Genomic DNA, 20,292 nt, shown 5'->3' on the forward strand with positions numbered 1-20,292 from the left:
TGCTTAACTAATACATTCATACCTTTCAAACAGCTATAAATTTATAGATTAGTGGGGACTGGAGTGTGAACATGTTGTAGTACAAATGTACTCAGAGGGTACTGATGAACAGCCTCAAATACAACTGAAATCCTATCCTACTATACATACCTAAAGAAGGGTTTCCTAAACCTGTGTTGGAAACCAGAATATTTTAAACAGCCAAATAGAAAAATCAAACACTATAAAATGTTCACAAAGTCTGAGTTTTTTGGTGGTTTTTTTGTTTTTTTTTTTTCTTTTTAGGAAATTTTCAATTGTCAGATTTTAAAGAAAAGAAATGCTCTGTTTCTATAGGCAAAGGACTGATGGTTAAAGAAGGTTTCTGCAAGTAAGATTCCATAGAAAACAGATTATTTTATTGTCCTCTTCAATTAATTTATAATAATACATAAACCTCAAAATTCCATGTTAATCAAATCTCTTTCTACTTGGATAGTAAGAATTCAACTGTATACTAGAGATCATGAGGAGTCTTACTTATGTAACTTTATGACAGAATTGCTAACTTTAGAACTGCTTTACAATGAATGCCTAGGAATCGTATACCTACACTATGAAAATCAAATCTGTCATTAGAAGAGAGTAAGGAAATTCAGAAATACCATTAAGAACACAACTGAAAAAGCTAAATGTGTTTGAGGAAACCCTCCATATGTGAAAAACATCCACAAAGCCTGTAGTCCCCAGTGTGAGCCTGCGATTAGATGACTTAGGGAGTAAAGACTAACTTTAGGGACACTAAAATATGCTTTACCCAGGAGTGGATTGTTCATACTGCATAATTTCCCCAGCTCCAGATGACATCATGATGTGAGTGTTTTATTAATACTTGTCAGCACTTTCAGGACCCAAACTCTAAACACGGTATTTTTATACCTTTTACAAGATAACTGGAATAGAAGAGAGACTGCAGACAGATTTCTGCAGACCGAAGTGACAGCAGCCTATAGCATCCTTCCCAAGCCCCACAATCCCAGTCACACCAGTGTTAGAATTACCACCAAGACACCAACTGTCCCAAATTATGGCTACTATGGATTGCCCAACACTGGGGTAGATTAAGGCAACATCCTATCACTCACGCACGCTATAGAATAAAAATCTCCTTTCTAGTATGTCTTACACTGTTTAGGCAATCTGCTGACAACAATACTATACAAATAGAACACCAAACCAGGCAAGAAAGTGTTCCTCAATAATGTCAAATTACTCTATTGTGTTGAGGAAACAGTTCAGAAATGATCTTGTTTTAAATATCTACCAGGCAGCATAAAAGGTCTTTGTACATAGAGGCTCGTGTCTCAACAGATTAAAGTGAAAGTGAATTATTCAGTGCTTCAGTTGTTACAGCTTCCTCTGTCGAGCTGAAGCTGAACATCTGAGGATCTGACGGATGCAGACAGATGGCTGGAATCACGTTTATTTTTCACATTTGTCTCAAGCATACCAGATCAAAGGCCTGCTCCAAGAGAGCATTCACCTTTCACAAGGGATTGCTACAAAAATCGTTCTGCTTCGGGTAAAATAAATGGGCTCCAAGATCCAGAGAGTTTTTTGTTTGTTGGGGGTCTTAAAAAAGAGTTATGAGAAAACAGTACAACCCCAAAGACATGAGGTATCACCTTCTCTGTTCTTGCTCTCTGTAAAACACAGATAGAATGCCTTACATTTTAAAAGATTTAAAGCATTTTGAAACCAAATGCTATGTAAGTAAGCACTTTCTGGATGGTTATATGAAGATCTGGCTGAGAATTCATTCCGGCAATGTACTGTTCCTCAAAAGAAACAATAATCACCTTCCAATTATCAGACTATTTAACATTTAATTTTATTAAATGCTTTCTGTCCAAATATTTCATTTTTATTAATATTTATTTAGAATATTTGCCTGAACATTTCATTTTTAACAAATCACAGAACCAGAGGTAACATAAAATTAAAAAACTAGTTTAAATGTTCTTGCTCTACAAATTAAAAGGACCCATGCAGGTCTATAGGACCCTACCAGAACTTTTAAAACCAAAACAAAATTAATCAGTATCTAGAATCCCCTAATTCCACCAATGTAACCTCTTCTAAAGCAGAAAAGCTCCTATATTCAGACACACCTTACCACCTTGCTGCAAAAAATACCCAGTCTATTTTTATCTATTTCACCAAGAGCAGAACCTGGTTTATTTTGATAAGAGACAGCCAAAACCATGCAAATAATGCCATCTAGTGGAACCTCAATTTTACCATTCTGGCAAGAATCAACAGCATTTTGATCGGTGCATGTGTATGCTTGTTTGCTCAATATCCAGCTCTCCTGCAGCACACGCCAAGTGCTACAAAAGGTTAGCAGGACTGCAGAACCAGGGATGTGCTGTAAAATGGAAGCAACTGAATTAATCACTGCAAAAATAGAGTTTTTTTCATGTTCCTGGTTATATACTGCAATTGAAGTAAGCTCCACACGGCGTGTTATACCAGTTCCTGTAGGGGTCTTTTGATCACATTTCTCTGATGCTGACAGAGTATCAACACCTGCATAAATGTAACTGTTTAACAACTAGAACCTAATTAACAAAAACATTGTCTAACTTATTAAATTATTAATCAAATCAACTCCATGAGAAAGGGATTCTAGACCAAATCAGAGGTTTTATAATCCAGAATGGAAAAGTTTTCATGCCATCTACTACAGTTCACAGGTTACATGAGAAGTACAGTTCACAGGTTGCTACAGTTCACAGGTTACATGAGAAGTACTCCACCACAATGATGCTGGACAATGACATACATTTGCTTCTATTTTTCCCCCATTTTTAAAACAAAACACATTGCTTACTCTAAAAAAAAAAAAAACTTGCATAAATTCAAAGATTTATAAAAACAAGATACCCTGAAAAAAAAGAAGATCTACATTTCATTTCCTCCCCAAATATATTTATTCCTGCAACATTTGGGTCTCCATATGAAAGCAAAATTGCATACTTCATATAGCTATAGCTGTACTGCTAAGAATTGCAGTGGCAGCATTCCACAGAGACTGCACAAGCATTTTCAGCTGAAATGGCTTTTCACAAAGATTAGGACCTAAAGACTCCAATGCTTTTTTGACTTACCCAACCACTAACATTCTCCTTTCAAATTAAATACCTAATGGACACGTAGTAACTATTACCTTATTTCTGCATAATAAAAATGCACTTAGAGTATATCATGCTCTCAGGTTTTCTGTTAAATTTACGTTTTAGTTTTACACATTCAAAATGTCAGAGTGTTCATTTACGATCACCGTCAGCATGCAAAGATCTTGCTATTCCTTTTGCTCACTGGGAGAAACAATTCCATAAGTTTTATCTGTTTTGGAATGGAACATACCTAACTATATGATGTGTTTATTGCCAAAGGATCAACTTACTGTTTGAAATCAAAGTCTGATACTCAAAACAAATGGAATCACCTAAATGGAAGCAATAACTCTCGATCAAAATAAGCATTTCTGATTTTGAGGAGCCACTGCCAATAACCACACATCAGGTCATTTTTGATAGCCACAGCCTTACAGCGAAGTTGATTAAACAGCTGTTTGTCTTTTGCAGAGCAGCACAATGCGATCTGACAGAACCAGCGGCAGGGCCGATGGAAAAAGGAGGGTTGTTGCTTTAACCACCCCCTTCCCGAGACATCCCGTTACATAAGCCCTCGCCGCAGAGCCTCGGGAGCCCATCTGGATGGCAAACGCCACCACACGTGCCGCCAAGAAAAACTCACTTATGAATCAACAACGAAGATTTCTCCCCTTCCGAAGGAGCTTGTGGGTTTGGAAAGGACTGGCACGACAGAAACCTGAACGCTGCGGGAATTTATTTACGTTTTACTTGCAGTCAGCTCGAGGCTTCTCCTCACTTCGCTCTTTAACCCTTGTGAAATGGAGAAAAGAAAGTTCAAAGCCAGGAAAGGAAAAGCTATGCAACTTTCTGGAATTCCGTTTATGAGATTTTGCGAAATCACAGCTCCCCTTGCATGCAACAATGCGTTTTCCAGACGAATGTACGTTATTGCTGCGTCGATCAATCTCTGTTTGGTGGCTGAGCTGCTTTTCCTCTCAGAAAGGGATCCCTCTCAGAAGGGATCAAATACTTTCCTAGGCTCTTCACGTCTTCTGAAAACCACACAGCTAAAGTTCAATTTTGTCATTCATAAGCCTTCAATAGTAAAGAAAATATTTCTTGTCTGGAGTCCATTGAAAGTTCATTAGGATATTTTATTTATGCAGGAACTGAGCCCGAGTGATTCTGGGTTACCACCAGCCTCCTCTACAGATGTTGAGAGTAAAGCACACTCTGCGTCTTCTGAATTCAGCCCTAAAGGGACACCAGCAGTGCACATTGAAGTAACTACCCTGCAGACAGTCATAACACTGGAGAAGTTCCATGTATAGAGCCCAAAGAAAACAGTAATTAGTATAACAGTGATACAAAAAGTCCTCTATTTCACTTACAGCTTTATAGCTTGGATAAATCTTCAGTATTGATAAAGATGAACCTTGGACATCACACTCAACACATTGAATATAAACTGTCCATCCAATACTTCTTGCTGATATCAGGGTTTGGGGCTTGCTAATACAGGAATATGTAATGACTTCTGAAATCCACACAAGACTCCCTTGATTTTCACTAGAAAAAAAAAACAGCACTTGTCCAACTAAGTTATCTTTTTTTTAGCAGTAACTTTCCCATTGAGCACGTTGTCCTTACAAGCTACAGAACTCACCCCTCTTTTCATCATACATCCCCCAAGCAACATTTAAAGTCCCTGAGAAAACTGCATTTATGCTTACAGACTTATCTGACTGGTTTTAGCTGCCTCTCGAGAAGTGAGGACCAGCGCACTTCAGCACATACTTTAAATGAGTCCAGACAAAGCAGAAAAGTATTGACAGGATGTAACAATTGTGCATTGGCTGGAAAGAGATGATCCAAGTGACCTAATGCATCAGTTTTCTTCTTTCTGCAGAGCCTATGAACTCACAAACACTTGAAAGCACATCATTCACAATCAAGTTACATGCAATCACAGTTGCAACTGACAGCCTAAGCAGCTGCTTACATTCAAGAGTGGAAAATTAAAGTCATCACTTGTATGATGCAAGGACAAAAAGAGAAGTGTGAGAAGGAGAGAGAAAACACATTGCCAATAATTTATTTTATTTCCCCAAATTGCTGCCTTTGTTTTTTTTCTCTAGTTTATTAAACAGTAACCGGCCAGGACAGTAATTGAAATAAACAGAAGTGCTCAGGAAAGAAGAAAACAACAGCCAGCATTAAATTACAGCACTTACATAAAGTCAGTAAGCAAGTGCCAGCATTGATGCCATTTATGAGAACTGCAGTGCCGAGATAAACTCAATGGGTTCTCATATTATCTTCTTGCCTAGCCTCAAAAGAGGTTATCACTTCCCTCCATGTGGCAGCATTTAATTGATTCACAAAGAAGCAGCTATCTGGAACTGAAGCCAGACTTTCGCCACTCTGAGGAAGACAACATGTTTGAAAAAGCAGTACTGCTGCATCACAAGGCTTTTCCCAAGGGTGCCACAGAAAAAAAACCCCACTCATGCTTTCTGAATACGAGAAAACCACAACAGAAATGCTTTCTTTCACTTCTTTCCATTTAAAGACATGCTCTTCTTGAGCATGAACTAGTTCAACACTGCCTCTTACTCTCCCTTCTCTCTTCCCAAGTTCTGTACCTAATAACAACCACCACTCATGGACTTCAGCATGAACCACAATGCAACTCATCTGGACCTGTCAGGTAGAGGAGGTTCACTGGCTAAGACTCAGAGCAGAGGTTTTGAATAGCACACAGCTCAGGAGAACCTGCTGCAACTGCCCCACCTGCCACAGGCACGATGCCGCAGAGCCAGGCCAGTTCTGGTTTGCCTACCCTCAACCCTTCAAACTGTGAACTGAAGCCAGTCCTACCTCTAAGCCATGATCTGGCAGTTGAGGGGAAATGCACTGCAGCGTCTGATAACACCGCAGTCCTCAAAGGAACAGGCTGAAGCGAGTTTTTATTTCCAAAGACCTACAGCCTGTGTTATTTATTACTAGGGGAAGAAAATGTTGGCAAAAAGTATTTCCAGGGACCACAAGATTAGCTCATCCATGCGGATACAAACCACACAACCTTTTAGACTACTACAGCTTGGAAGATTAACATTATACATAACGAAGAAACAGGAACATGGGTTAAGCAGAAAACATGAGAGGTCCTCAACAAATTACTACCTTGAGCACTGCCACTAACCCGGTTCTTCTTCCCCCAAACCTCCAGAGTACCCAGAGCATGACTGATTCTTGGGTCTGATTTCTCAATGGGGATGGACTGAAATGACAATTAGCAATGCAGTTACAACAGTCCAAACAACAGAAATACACCAATTTCTAGTGCTGATGAGATGCTCGAGAGATAGGACAAAAAAGCAAATTGAAAAAATTTTCATTTTTCTCAAAGTTCTTCAACAGTCTCCTGATGGAATCCAAGGCCTAGATAGATGTCTACAATTACTGTTAATCAAGACCTGTAGCAATCTCTGTTGCATCTGTGTGTAACACTGTATTAAGCCATTGTGTGTACATTACACAGTGTGATAGCTAGTGACTAGTACAATATTCAGAAATGAGACACATGAAGCCCATAATTACAAACAGGAAATGAAAAGGATGAGAGATAGAGTACAAAAAAGCATACAAAGATGAGGAAAGAAAAGAAGGACACAAAAGGAAAAATGGGTATCATTTATAAAAATACAACAATAAAAGGTTTTTAAGTGAAAATGAAAAAAAAAAAGACACAACAGAAAATACTAAATACATTCTGTATTTATAGTGTACACCTTCACCAACTGTAGTATTTATTTAAATAAAACATTCTACATAATGGCAGCAGTGTGCAGTATGTCATAAAACAAGATTCACCGGTGAGAAACATTAGAGCTAGGTATTTGCCTCTGAGAAGCAACTTGCTCTCCTTCCTCTAGTACTGAAAATAGGATAACGATTGAGAAAGATGAAACAGAAGTATGGTGTATCTGTTGTTCATCCTGCATTCCTATTAAGATCAGAATCTTCACTACAAGCAAATGAGAACCTGAAACAGCAGTGACTTACCATGATCCGCAGGTTTTGTATGACACGAGTTACAAGTTGTTTAAACCAGCCCACATTACATTTGGGTTATGTGCATGAGCATATATATATACATATATACATACACTGATCTAACTGATATATGCTACACAATTAAGCAGGAGTCAAATGTGTTTCCTATTAAACAAATGTGGGTGGTCTCCTTCTCAAGCACTACCGTGTCAATGAATTTTCTAAAGCTTTATTTCATTTCAGCAGCCCTCTAAAGACATGTAGCTGTGTTTGTCTCTCGTAGCAAAGTGTATTAACATCGCCTACGACTAGTACAGTAGAAAAGTGGCCCCATCTTTACTGAGAGCAATATTATGACACAACAGAAACACCAGTTATTCATTACCAATTTCTTTCTATTCTACATTATTAATTGCATCTTAAAAAGCATTGTGCCATTTGAAACAGAATATACATCATTTACCGTACAGCTAAAAGTCAGACTTTAGCATAAGGTATTTTCAGGTAATACTTTTTTACCCATGCTATTTAAACAATAGCGATGAATTCTGGATGAAACAAACGTTAACTCATTTAACTGATGTTGCCTTGTTTTCATTTAGATTATTTTAAAAAAGAACTATTGATATTTTTACAAACTTCAGAAATCCCCTCTCAATTTTTTCCAAGACACCATGCAACATCATCCTTTGTGCTATCAAGTTTCTTATAAATGTGAAATTCTGAATTTGGAAATCTGGTTTTTCAAACTCAGTAGTGGAGACTGATATAAAAACTCAAGAGACCTAAACCTGTATTTTCTGTTACACAAAGAAAATTACAACTGTGGATATTCTTATATCATATTTCACCAGAAAATGTCCACATTTTTAGTAGGACTGAAGTAATGAGCTACTTAATGACATATAGTGTGTTTAAGTCATTTTGGTTTCTTGCCCAAAAAATTCTCCTCAATACCACTGCCACTCCACAAGCAAATTTATACCACAAGTGAATATTTATATTTCCAAAGATAAACTTTCATCTCTCTTGCGGTAAACCTAATTCAGTATATCAAGATTTTTAATAAAAATACATCTCTTTATTTTTGATACTTTCTGCATATTATACAAAATATTCTCTCTATTAAATGCAGATTTAGTTGGTATTTTCAAGAAAGGAAGGAATCTTTCCACTGACAAACTTTAAGAAACTTGAAACAAAAGGAAAAATAAAATCCTTTATATTGGCTTGAGCTTTTCTAGCTATGATTGGCAAATGAAAGGCTGATGACATTAGATTTTTCATTTAAGTTTAAAATAATGCATCAAAGTATTACTGCTCCCAGCAGAAGCAAACCACATTGGTAGGACAACCGCCTAACTTCATTCCCATGCTAGCACTGCACCCAGGTTCTGATAGCTTTTATGGAACAACACTTCACTGATAAACAGCTGAAAGCAAAGTAGCTATGGCACAGCAGAGCTCTTCCCAGTACCTCACTGACAAATACTAGGGATCAAATCGTGGCACAGCTGACCTCAAGAGGGGTTCTGCCATCGGAATGAACATGGCCAGAAATCTCATCTTCAAAAGCTATGAGGCATCCATATGCTCACTCACATCATAGTGAATTCATGAAAAAGTTACTGAAATCAAATTTAATTTCAACTTAATTATTGGCACTGATGGCAACATATTAAGTTATTACATGAAATCATCATTTCTGGACCCATTACTATTAAATTTGTTGCATCTCAAAGTTTACATGCATTTTCTTAATTTGTTGCCACAAGTTTCTTTGTCATTGCCAATAACCATTAATATTTAGGTACCCAAAGAAAGTAAATTCTGGTCAGATTCACACAGAGTGTATTTTTTCCAGGCACATACACCACCCCCAGTTTCTAAAGGACTAGCTCCCAAAAGAAAGCAACTCACTAGCCAACATGAAGAAATAAAGATATTTTTCAGATACCTGGATCCCAAACCTTCTGAACTGTGCTTATGACACCAAAGATACAGACACTGGTTTCTGTGTCCAGTCCATCATTCCGAGTTCTGCTGCTTCTGATTCACTGCTGTTACATTTCTGCCACTGCAGACCTTTTCCAACTGCAGGGATCACTTCTCTATTCCCATTTCTTCATGGTTAGAATGCCTCATATAAATGACATAATCCCTAGCTTGAGCATTCAGTCACATGCGCACATTCCTTCCCCACACTCACATCTTCAAAAGCTTGTTCTTCCCACTCAGTTATAAACTCCCTCATTTGATTTGTGCACACAGATTTAAGTGATGGGGAAAAGGGCTGATAGCAACGTGCTTTAATATTGGAACAAGATTAATTTCTTCATGTTTCTAAAAACTACTGTCAAGCAAAATCTAACTTTTAAAAACCACAATGGAACAAGGTCATTTATATTGCAATGGATAGATAAACAGGCTTTGGAGTTCACAATTCCTTGAATCGCAACCTCCCTTAAGCATACACATTTAACATGTTTGAGTAGATGCCTAAAGTCTTCTGTTTCAGGTAGGTAATGAGACAAAAATTGGCCTGATGCAGCAAATCGAAGGGGTTAGATTTGCCTTTTTCTATTATTAGGAACAAAATCAGGTCAACAGAACTGTATTTCCTCAGTTCCGTTCAGTATAAAGAAAGCACAGCAGTCAACTATTCTTCTCGATTTTTTCCATGTAACTAACATTGCCCTAACAGAAGCATAAAAACATCAAATTCTTCAAACACCAGTCAAAGCAAGCTCTCTTTGGCTGTGTTCTTAAGCCTTAACTAGCATTTCAAATTGGCAATTGCATGCAAAACACTCCAGTATAACAAATCATTCCCACTCTACTAATTCATTGGTGACCTACATAAGATGCGACTATAAAGAATCTTTTCACAGTGAGATCAACTGGTATATTAAAAACTAGCTCAGTTAGTGAAGTTGGTAACTTTTAGGATCTTGATTCCACACTAACATTTGAATACATTTCCACTTTACATGCATAGCAAAGGTATCACATGAGAGCTGTAACACTGGTGCCAGATGCCTTCACCTGCCTCCTTTACCAGAAAATATTTACACCATAGCACATGGAACACTTGGCTGTCTCCAATGGCATGATTCCTATGTCCAGATGATTCTTCACTCAAAACTAGTGGCTACTATATTCTACATGTACAAGATGCATATGTCCAGATTCTTCTTTTTACTAAAAACTAGTGGCTATGCCTGCTATATTCCATACTCAAAAAACATGATTACTTTAAAATAGACAAAAAAATGCATCTTCAACATAAGAAGTATCTGCTCATTAATCCCTAATAGGTTTAATAACCAAAAACCCCATGTACACTGGAGCAGACCAAAGAACATTCGCATCATATGCATTTCTGTTATGAATCCAGACACTTTATGATACTTAATCCCTGCTTTACAACAGACTGCAAATTTCTTCTCTGTGTAAGCAAGTCTTCTGAAATAATACACAAAAATGGAAAGTAAAAACTTAAGACCATACTGTTTTAGACACTTGAATAATATTTAAATTTGTGTAATTTGTTTCATTATTTGTTCCATTACCTGAGAAAGTATTATTTATCCCATTTTTACTACACTTGGTGTGCTCATAGCTGGTAGTTGCAAAGAAATTCCAATTCAGATCACAAGATTGAGGAATCTCTGGTGAATACCCACAACAAAACAAATTAAACCAGCCCATTAGGATTCCTTCACAAACAAAGGCTAACAGAACATCTGTCTGACAACAATAACACATACCCCATTCTTCCATAACTTAGTTTTAATTGTAAGCAGACTGTTTCTGACTCATTAACAGAGGATAAATTCAAAGGTTTCAGTATCATACTCACAGCGAATTCCGTAAATCATGAGAGGATCAAGTTGCTTCTTCCCATGCTTCCCCTGGCCTGAGAGGTTGGAAATGGCCTGAATTTCCCGATGGAAGAGATAATCAAGCAAAGTCAACGCCATCTTCTCGGCTGTACGGCAGTTCGTGCTGATGTGCAGCATGTCAGCAGGCGTGATGGGGCAACGCACCCGCATCTCAGGGTTATTTTCATCTCCAAGCCATGTCCCATTGGGGTAATCCTCTAAAAACAGAGATTGTGCAAATTCTAATGTGGCACAGAATGAAACAGGCGAGCTCAAGTTACAGTCAGCATTTCTTAAGTTATCATGAGGAATTCCAGTTTTCTTCATAGTCTCCATGAGCCTCTTTAAAATTTAGCATGACTAATAGGATCACAAGATTGGCTACAGATACCCTCAAATTCCCACCAATGGTGACCAGAATTGTTGCCAGTTGCTCTGGCCTACATGGTGCAATTAGTCAGATGTCTAATTCGCTCTCATATTCGTTTTAAAGTGTGTCTTACTAGAGGCCAGCAGCTGAAAGAACACACTCTACTCACAGCATTCTCATTCATCAAGTTAGTCATCCTCTAAAAATGAAGATTACTGCAACTCCATAATATTCTTCAAGTACAGCTAACCTCAGCAATCTAGAACCTTTGAACTACATTTTCCCCAAAAAGCATCAGATCAAAGTAAGTTTAAGCCAGACGATAAATTTAAGAATTTAACTGATAGTCAATAATGAGCAGTACCTCATTTAATGAGTTTAAAATAGTATTTCAAGCAATCATTCAAATGTAGCCAGAGAGCCTGATCAAAACTATGGTCTGTCTTCAAATTTACTGGCCAGTAATTTGTATTATTTCCTGAACAACCAGTTTACCAAGGAAGAGGGCCCAGCACAAAGATAACAGATCAATCACTAATCATCTGCCAAGTGCATCTTCTATTCAAGCACATGGTTACTAGCCCCCAACTTCTCTTGTGCATAAACACACATTTATATATAAATAGCTTTTTTGATTTCTGTTCCCCCCCCCCAGCTTCTCAGTTTGGCAGGAAAAAGAACCATTCTTTTTAAGAAGAATACTAAGCCCTCGGCTGAAATCAATTCTTGCTTATAATGCCAAAAGTTGGTGACTTCCAGACTAACCAGAAACTAGAACTGGAGTTCATAAGGATGACCATTCGCTACGGAAGTGATGGATCCAACACAGGACCTGGGATGAGACTCTCATTCCAGATAAAAAACAGAATTCCCAGTACAAATCTTGACAATGCTACAGGAACTGGATAGAACAACATTCCACTCCTATTTCAATGCTCACTGATGCAGACCATTTGGATTTGATTTCTATGTTTGCTCAACTTTGTGGAGTAAAACAAAGCTTCCTGACAGGAGTCACTTGGTCCTCTCACACTAGAGCTTTATCATGTTTCATTGTTGCTTCACACACCTTCAGAATGGTAAAAATGCAAAAAAGTAATTCAACTACATAGTTTATCTTCCGATAAATGCCTTTAAAGAAGAGTTTTATGGTATATACAGAGTCACAAATCCTTGTTTTTCGTAACCCTTCTAGTCACGAAATGGGGCGACAGAGTTCAGACAGATGAGCATATCCTTTGCACATTTAACATGACCTTCTGCAAGCAGCATCTTTATTTCCAAGTACTGGCACAGGTTAAGCAGCCTGCATTTCACCAGAGTACAAGCCAAGAGTATGCAATAAAACATAACATAAAAGCAACTAAAACACTAAAAAACACTTTTCAACATGACCTTTGGATTGAGTCATACCACATGTCAGATGTAAGTTTACTACAAAGATTAAAAACAGTATGAAGCAAATGTTAGATTATGCAATCCTGATATCATTATAAATATCAGATTATCAACTACAATAATTTGTAAGGAAATATATTTATTGCTGATGAATGTGGCAGCTAGTCCCTCAAACTTTTCTGTTGCAATCAGAACTTAATGCTCTGTTCAGAATATATTTTTATACACTTGCAATTTTTAAATACATATTTTATTTGAACCTTTTCATCCTGAACTAGATAACAGGGCACACTGGCTGTTTTCTGCTCACAGTACCAGGTGCCATCTGAAAAATAAGGTGGTTTGGATTAATTATGACTTGTTTGGAATGCCACTGTGTCTGGCCTCACCACAAGTCTGGTTAACATTATCAGGGAAAACAACAGTCTGTTCTTGAAGATAAATTGACTGTTTTATAAAAATCTGGGAAGAGCTGTCAAAGCAAAAATATCTTGACATAAATGTGGAAGTTTGGCAAAGAAATTCTAGGAAGTCTGAGTAAATGATTCTATATCCTAGCAAAACGTTACTTCCTCACAGTTCACAGCTACTATCAGATGTAAGAGCTGTTACTACTTACGGACCACCTTTGACTTGCAGGCTTGTTTAACAAATGCTATCAACCTATACGAACTATAAAGATTCTTTTCACTTTGCTAAATAACAGGTTTTTTCCCCTCCTCTTCACTGGCATGCAGTTCAGAACATACTGTTTCTGCTACATGAAACTGTTCTTTTATTGCTAACAGCCTGGAAAAAAAGACACTATCTTGTTATTCTGACCTATGAAGACAAGCCCCACATTAAATTATCTCTTGCATTTTCCTCCTGTTCTAAAAGCTTCGACAGAAAGGGAATCTGCTTTATAATCATTTTGCATGAAGTGGAACTTGCATGACTAAAGTTAACTCTGACTCTGTTTTGTTGCAGCTACTTGAGGGCACAAAAGCTAAACTATTCCTTACTGCATATAAGAAGAATTCCTACCATCCTATCAATATACCTAGCACTCTGCATAGAGCAAATACCATGAGAATGGCACACCAGAAGCCTGGTGAAAAGAGGAAATACAGTGCTAGTTATGACTAAGGCAAAACTACTCTGAAGAAGTGGTCCAGGAGAAAGACTAAGTAAGGAGACAGAAAGACTGAGAATTTGGTGGAAGTTCTCTCTGAATAATTAAGTACGTTAACACTATTGATTAAAGCTTCATCATTTAAGTTCCGTGCACTCAAACAGCCTCTTATTACATGTATTATCAGGCATTATACATTATATCTAGATAGAACCTAGATGAGTTGGGTTATTTAGGACATACACTGTAATAGCCAGACACAGAGTCAGAACTCTACTAGGCACTGCACAACCACACACAGCTTCTTCTATTCTTAAACGCTACCAAAACACAACCACCATGTGAAGCACTGGGGAGGAAGAATGCAGCTGAAGAGCACACTTACAAACAATGAAGCATAATGCACATGCTCACCTGTAACTCAGTTAATCACACACCTTTCTTGTTTAGCCCTGCAGTATTTTTCTTTAATTGATTTTCCTAATGGCCTTGCTGCATTTTGAGTGCTATGTGGAAAGGTACTTCTTTGCCTTTCTTTACACCTAATATTATATCATCAGAGAAGTGGCTCTTGATAATTTCTACTTCCCTGTTACAAGTCCTGACATTTTTATCTAATTTCTTCTCTCTATGCAGAAGCTCACTTTAATGACAGATTAATTTTTTTTTAAGGTCAGAAAATTTGCCTTTATCTCCATTCTCCCGAATCCAGAAGTAGTCCACCTTTCAATGCTGTTTTCAAATCTTTTTTTACTGTATTAAGTCCATTTCTTTTATCTCACCACACAGCTGACCATTCCTCTGCTTCAGCAGGGACACATGAGAGGAGAGGTGGCTGGGCTGCTATGCAAACAAGCCTTTCTATGGAAGCTTGAAGGGTAGTATCAAGAAAAACTATGTCAAGAGAACAAAAACTAGACAAGAGCTGCCACGGCTTTCAGACTCACTCTGGACATGTACATGTTTTCCTGACCAGGGGGATGACAGACACATGACTGCATGACTGTTACTCACATTTTTCCATTGGGATACACTCCCTAGTCTGACATGTGAGCATTAACTGTAAGACAGAAGGAAAGCCAGGCTCTGCTCTCTCAATAGGTGCTATTAGTCACTCCTTTAAGAAGGGAGAACAAAAGGAAACACCTGCCCATATAAACACTTGAATTAACAATCTGCATTATTCCAAGTAGTCTATTTTACTAACAAAGCTGAGGGCAAATCTGGCATTTGCAGCAGAGAAAAACAACAGAGCTAGAGAACAATGGCAGAAAGGTGACTCACCCTTAAAAACAAAGAAAAAAACCCAACCCAAACCCCCCAAATCCTAGCCTACAAAAACAAACACCCATTTCTAGAAAAATTAAACAATATTTTGGCTGATGTGTAGAAGATTTACCATCATCTTTTTAAATAAACGCCTGTCAATTAGCCAGAGCCCTTTGCCCCTGCAGAGGTTCACAGGGGTAGTGACCGAGACTACAGACCGCTGACTTCATTAACTGACCATCATCAAACATAAGGAACAGAGTGATAACCACGCTGTATGTTAACCTACAAATCTAGCAACGTGACTTAAAGCTGGTGCTAAAACTGATTCAAGAACTAGTTTAAAGCCATGTTCAACAAAACCTTTTCCCGCTGTAAAAAGCAGTTAAGGAGTCCTGGCCAAAGGAAGCTTACAACATCCACACACATATCCATGAACATTAGACACTGACACAGAACTGGAGTTTTTTGCCTGACTATTCTGAAGGGAGAAAAAGGTTTAATTTGCAATATATTAAATAAAAAGAGACAGCCTGAAGAACCTCATGCTCCAGGTATAATCTTCCATACAGCACAAAGGATTTGGCTAACAGAGACACAGTTCCAGCTAACTTCTAAGCCCCTGTGGTTAGGGGACCATCACACTATCCAAGATACTTTGAATACATATCCTGCACTCATGGTTTCTTCAGCTGTCTGACGGACAACACACAGGGCAAAGAGCCATACGTGGGCACGCACTACCAAAGCAAACTTGTCTCGGCAAATACTATGGTGTGCATAGAAGTCTCAGCATAACATAAGTGAGATTCCTTGCTTGTTAAAAATAAGGCTTCAGCTTCTGTACGTGGTTAAATCCATGAGATAAAAAGACACTTATTTTATGACTCATGAAAGGCCAAGGAATTTATTCAACAGAGTAGAAAATAAGGACTATGTGAATATCTGTAATTTAAAATGATCTGCAAAAAAAAAAAAAAAAATCAGATAAAGTTGAGAAAATTAGAGTATGTGGAGTTTTAAAACCCTTAGGAAAGGTGTTTCATGTCAGAAAACACCAGATTTCTAATTTGGGTTTTGCCCACTTTCTTGTTTATTGCCTCTTTGCTATAGTTATCTTTACACAGTGGACCAGACTGTCAATTCCAAAGATCACTCTGACAGATACCTGGAAGAAACCGTCCTTCATTTGTTTACTCTCAGCACTTAAAAACATAAAATACATCAATTTCCGTAGTTCCCTCTGTCTTTAACAAGTCACTGAAGCTCTTGAAGTCTCATCATTGTCTTCACATCAGATACATAAGAATTTTTTTCAGGTACAAAAAGGTTCTATTTAAAAGTTCATTTCTTGCTGTCTCTATCTGGTCATAAGGAGCTTGGCAGGAAAAGCAAAGTGCTGCAAATCATCACATAGCATGTGAGATTTGATCTTACAGTGAACTGGAAAATCTTGTGGATGGATAAGTCTGGGCCACGTACAAGTAGGTGCTTGGATTCGACATTTGGAAAGCAAATCCTGAGCACAATTTAATACTACTATTGTAAAATGACTGTTTCAGATGCAAAGTTGAAGAGACAATATGTGACTAAACAATCTTCTTAGCAAAAATACTATTCACCCTTTAATTAACACGCTATGTAGATCATTTTTCCCTTATCTTCTCAAAAAATACATATTTACATTTCCAGTTCTGTATTTTTAGTCTTAAAATGAAGCAAAAGGAATGCAGAGAAAGCAGATACGATACAAAACTATCCTAATTGGTTCCAACACCGTGTATCAAGTGCAAAGTTCACTGAATCAATTCCAAGTCAGGGGATCTTGCCATTTTATTTGTATCGCTTAAAAACAGCTTTCATGGAGCTTGGGATGTACTTGTACTAAGGACAGTGTGTTTCTTTCTTCATAATTTCAAAGTCTTGGCTTTGGCATAGACGCTGTCAAAAATATCTGCTTTTAAAGCAACACAGTAATGCTGAATGGGACGTTCTTAGACCACAAAGATGAGAGGTCTGGCTTTTTTTTCTCTTCCATATTGAAAATAGGACAGTAACTCTATTGTGAAACTTTAAAAGGATAACACAATGTGCATTAATGTTTTAGGAACAGATGCTCCTCTTGTTTGTACAATAAGTCACAGATTAAACACTTTAAATGCTACCATATACTGAATATGTGTGAGAACAGTATTTTTATAATATACCTTACATCTTGAAGCTCCTTGTCTCTTGAAAGCAATATCTAATATTAAGCACAATAATGCTCTCATCAGATCTCTTACAGAAGTGTGCAAGAACAGAATGATCTTTGATGGCCTATTCATTAGTTGAACTGTATTCAAAGTATTCAACATTTGAGCTTTGTGGAACTAAACTGAAGCAGCTGCTTAAGTTAGTATTTTTTCCTGTATATAAGCTGCAAAATTTCCAAAAAGCAAATTCTGGTTTTACCCATACTCTAATGTAAAAGTTTGAAGAGCAAGTTCTTGCAAAGTTTTTCAAAATGAAATTCAACACCTCAGAGGATGCACAAACTGCCTGATCACAGCAAAACTAATTAATCAAAAAAGATTATTAAGTATATTTGGATATTATCTGTTCTTTACTTTCTGCTGTTTGCACACATTTCTTAGTAAAACAGTACTTAACAATGCAAAATACTGAAACTATTATTTACTGCAAGCTCCAGACTTGCCAAGAAAGAGCTCTTTATGAATGAAGCACGATCTTTTCTCCATGAATTCCAAGCAGTTTACCCAACAAATGAGAAAACACAAGTAAGCAACAGCCACACTTTTTGATCACTTCCTATAAATCCAGGAGTGTAACACACATCAGAACCAAGGGCTGCAGAAAATACTAAGTACAGAAAAAGATCCTTACCCAGCAATTTTACAACCCAAGGACAAGGCAAGAGACAATAGGTAGATTAGAGGCAGTGTCAACACACATTGAGATGGAAGGCGTCACTAAGAAGAGTATCTTAAAGAAAGTGTCTTAGAAGAAAGATACCCTAACTATGTCTTAAGTTTTATATAAACACCATGAGAAAATACAATTTTAGCAGCAAGTATTACAGACAGTTATCCTCCCAAGTAAGCAGAAAAATGCATAAAGATGCTGGGGAAAACATTACAAGCAAGGCAATCCATAAGTCAAGAGCAACCCCAGATGGCATAGGACAGGTATTCCTTCATAATGAGGGTGCCAGAGTAGAGATAGTAATGCAAGGGGGAGATGATTGGGTTAAAATGATGAGTTTGGAAAATCATACTTCTAACAGCTTTCTAAATATAAGGCCAAATAACAGTAAATAAGAGGGGAGGTAACTGGAGCTTGGACAGAAGAGTGTTATTTTCATCTCAGATGTTATCTGTTAACGTAAAAGGTTCCTTTTAAGCATCCATCATTTGAAAATATGCACACCCTTCTTACTGAAACTTACTTCTTCATAGTTACTGCAACTTGCTTTCCTTCATCTAATGCTAAAACTCTTCAGTTAAAAAGTTTAGACAAATACATTTGAGAATGTCAGAATATTTTCTAACAGATTTGTGGTCAGCATGAAGTGCATACAGCTGCCAAGATATAGCTTAGTCAATTGAAAACCAACCCTTGACAGGATTACAGCCACATACCACTACGGGAGAATTCATTAAAGTCAGAAAACAATATAGGTACTTAATATCATAGCTTTAAAACTTCTGTCATTTAAAACTAGTGTGGATCTAATGTTCTTCACAGTATTACTTTTTGCAGTGGAAGGCAAAACCCAAAAGAACTCAACAATGTTTGGATGAAAGTTGTCCTGAACATAGCTAATATGCCACATAACTAACGAGTACCAATACGTTCAGAGATATGAAGGCTTAAAGAATGGATTTACAAACTAACTTCCATGCGATAAAGTCACTAAATACCAGCTGTAACTTTTTAGATTGGTGAAACCCAGTTCAGAAGCTACAGACCTTTACAAATGTACAAAAGTTCTGGAAAGCACAGGAAAATGGTTTCCTCAAAATAAATTAACAGTCTAAGCTTTTCCTTCTATTACCACCCCGAAAGTGTAAGAAGCTCAATATCTGACAACTGAAGAGGGAAACAGAAGTGCGCCACTATGCCACTTAGCACAAACCCCCATGCAACTATTAAAAAACTAAATTACATTTCAAAGTGTTTAGTATATAAAGTTTTACGGCTATCACAATCCAAAACCATATGAGTGAAATTAATTACATCTCTTCCTGTGCCATCTGCTTGCACAGAACAGTGAACTGTACAAAGCTGGAGGGTGCTCATGACATTTAAGTCACAATTCTGCACAGCTTCAATACACCTAAGACAAATATCAACCCTGTCCCAGTCACAGCTGAACAGAGGAATAAAAGTCGTTGCATTATAGACCATTTAACACACCAAGCAATTAAATCCTCCAAATGGACAAAATAAATGGACAAACACAGGTTTTGTAACAGTTCCTGAAGATCTACAACAGTTCATTACAAAAAATAATGTGTACATAGACACCAGGCCTAAATAATGATGGTTTTAAAGTGTTCTTCATTAAATCAACTGCTTATCAATTTTAAGCCTACTTAGAAAGTTCAAGATGTGGAAAAAGCACAACTTGGTTTAAACTGAGAATATGCTATACTCCAAAACTTATGATAAGAACACATTCATGTCAAAATCAACTGGACTTCTGAAACTAAAAAAAAACAACATCTACCAAATGTTGACATTTACTATAAGCACCTCTCAGTGATAAATGTTTGTTTCTTATTCCATTAAATGAGAAAGATGTGTAATCCCCTCTGGGGAGGACAGGGTGAACAACAAACAAGTTGCCTGTCTTTTTAAACATGGGTTTCATTATACAGAAATAGCATACATTTCATCTACAGAAAAAGCATAGAGTGCCTCAGGAGAACACAAGAAAAACCATTACTTTTCATTATATTTACGTTGTTCTCATCTACTAAAACCTTTCAAAAAAAAAACCAGACTCTATCCAAATTCTTAGATACTTGCTCAGTAAAATGTTTTGTTTGAAAG

General features: G+C 37.3%; 1 protein-coding gene across 4 annotated transcripts in view; it reads right to left on the reverse strand.

Annotated features, from left to right (window-relative positions):
• BANP (BTG3 associated nuclear protein) overlaps positions 1-20,292 on the reverse strand; it is a 151,763-nt gene that overhangs the window by 87,876 nt on the left and 43,595 nt on the right. For all 4 annotated transcript variants that reach the window (XM_061477358.1, XM_061477357.1, XM_061477356.1 and 1 more), the window contains exon 7: positions 11,062-11,301. In XM_061477358.1, coding sequence (XP_061333342.1) covers positions 11,062-11,301 — 240 coding nt within the window. The remainder of the gene's footprint in view (positions 1-11,061; positions 11,302-20,292) is intronic.

Source organism: Pezoporus flaviventris, unplaced genomic scaffold, assembly GCF_033815535.1.
Source record: "Pezoporus flaviventris isolate CSIRO_AGI_PZ_B2104156 unplaced genomic scaffold, CSIRO_AGI_Pfla_v1 ptg000105l, whole genome shotgun sequence".
NCBI lineage: Eukaryota > Metazoa > Chordata > Aves > Psittaciformes > Psittacidae > Pezoporus > Pezoporus flaviventris.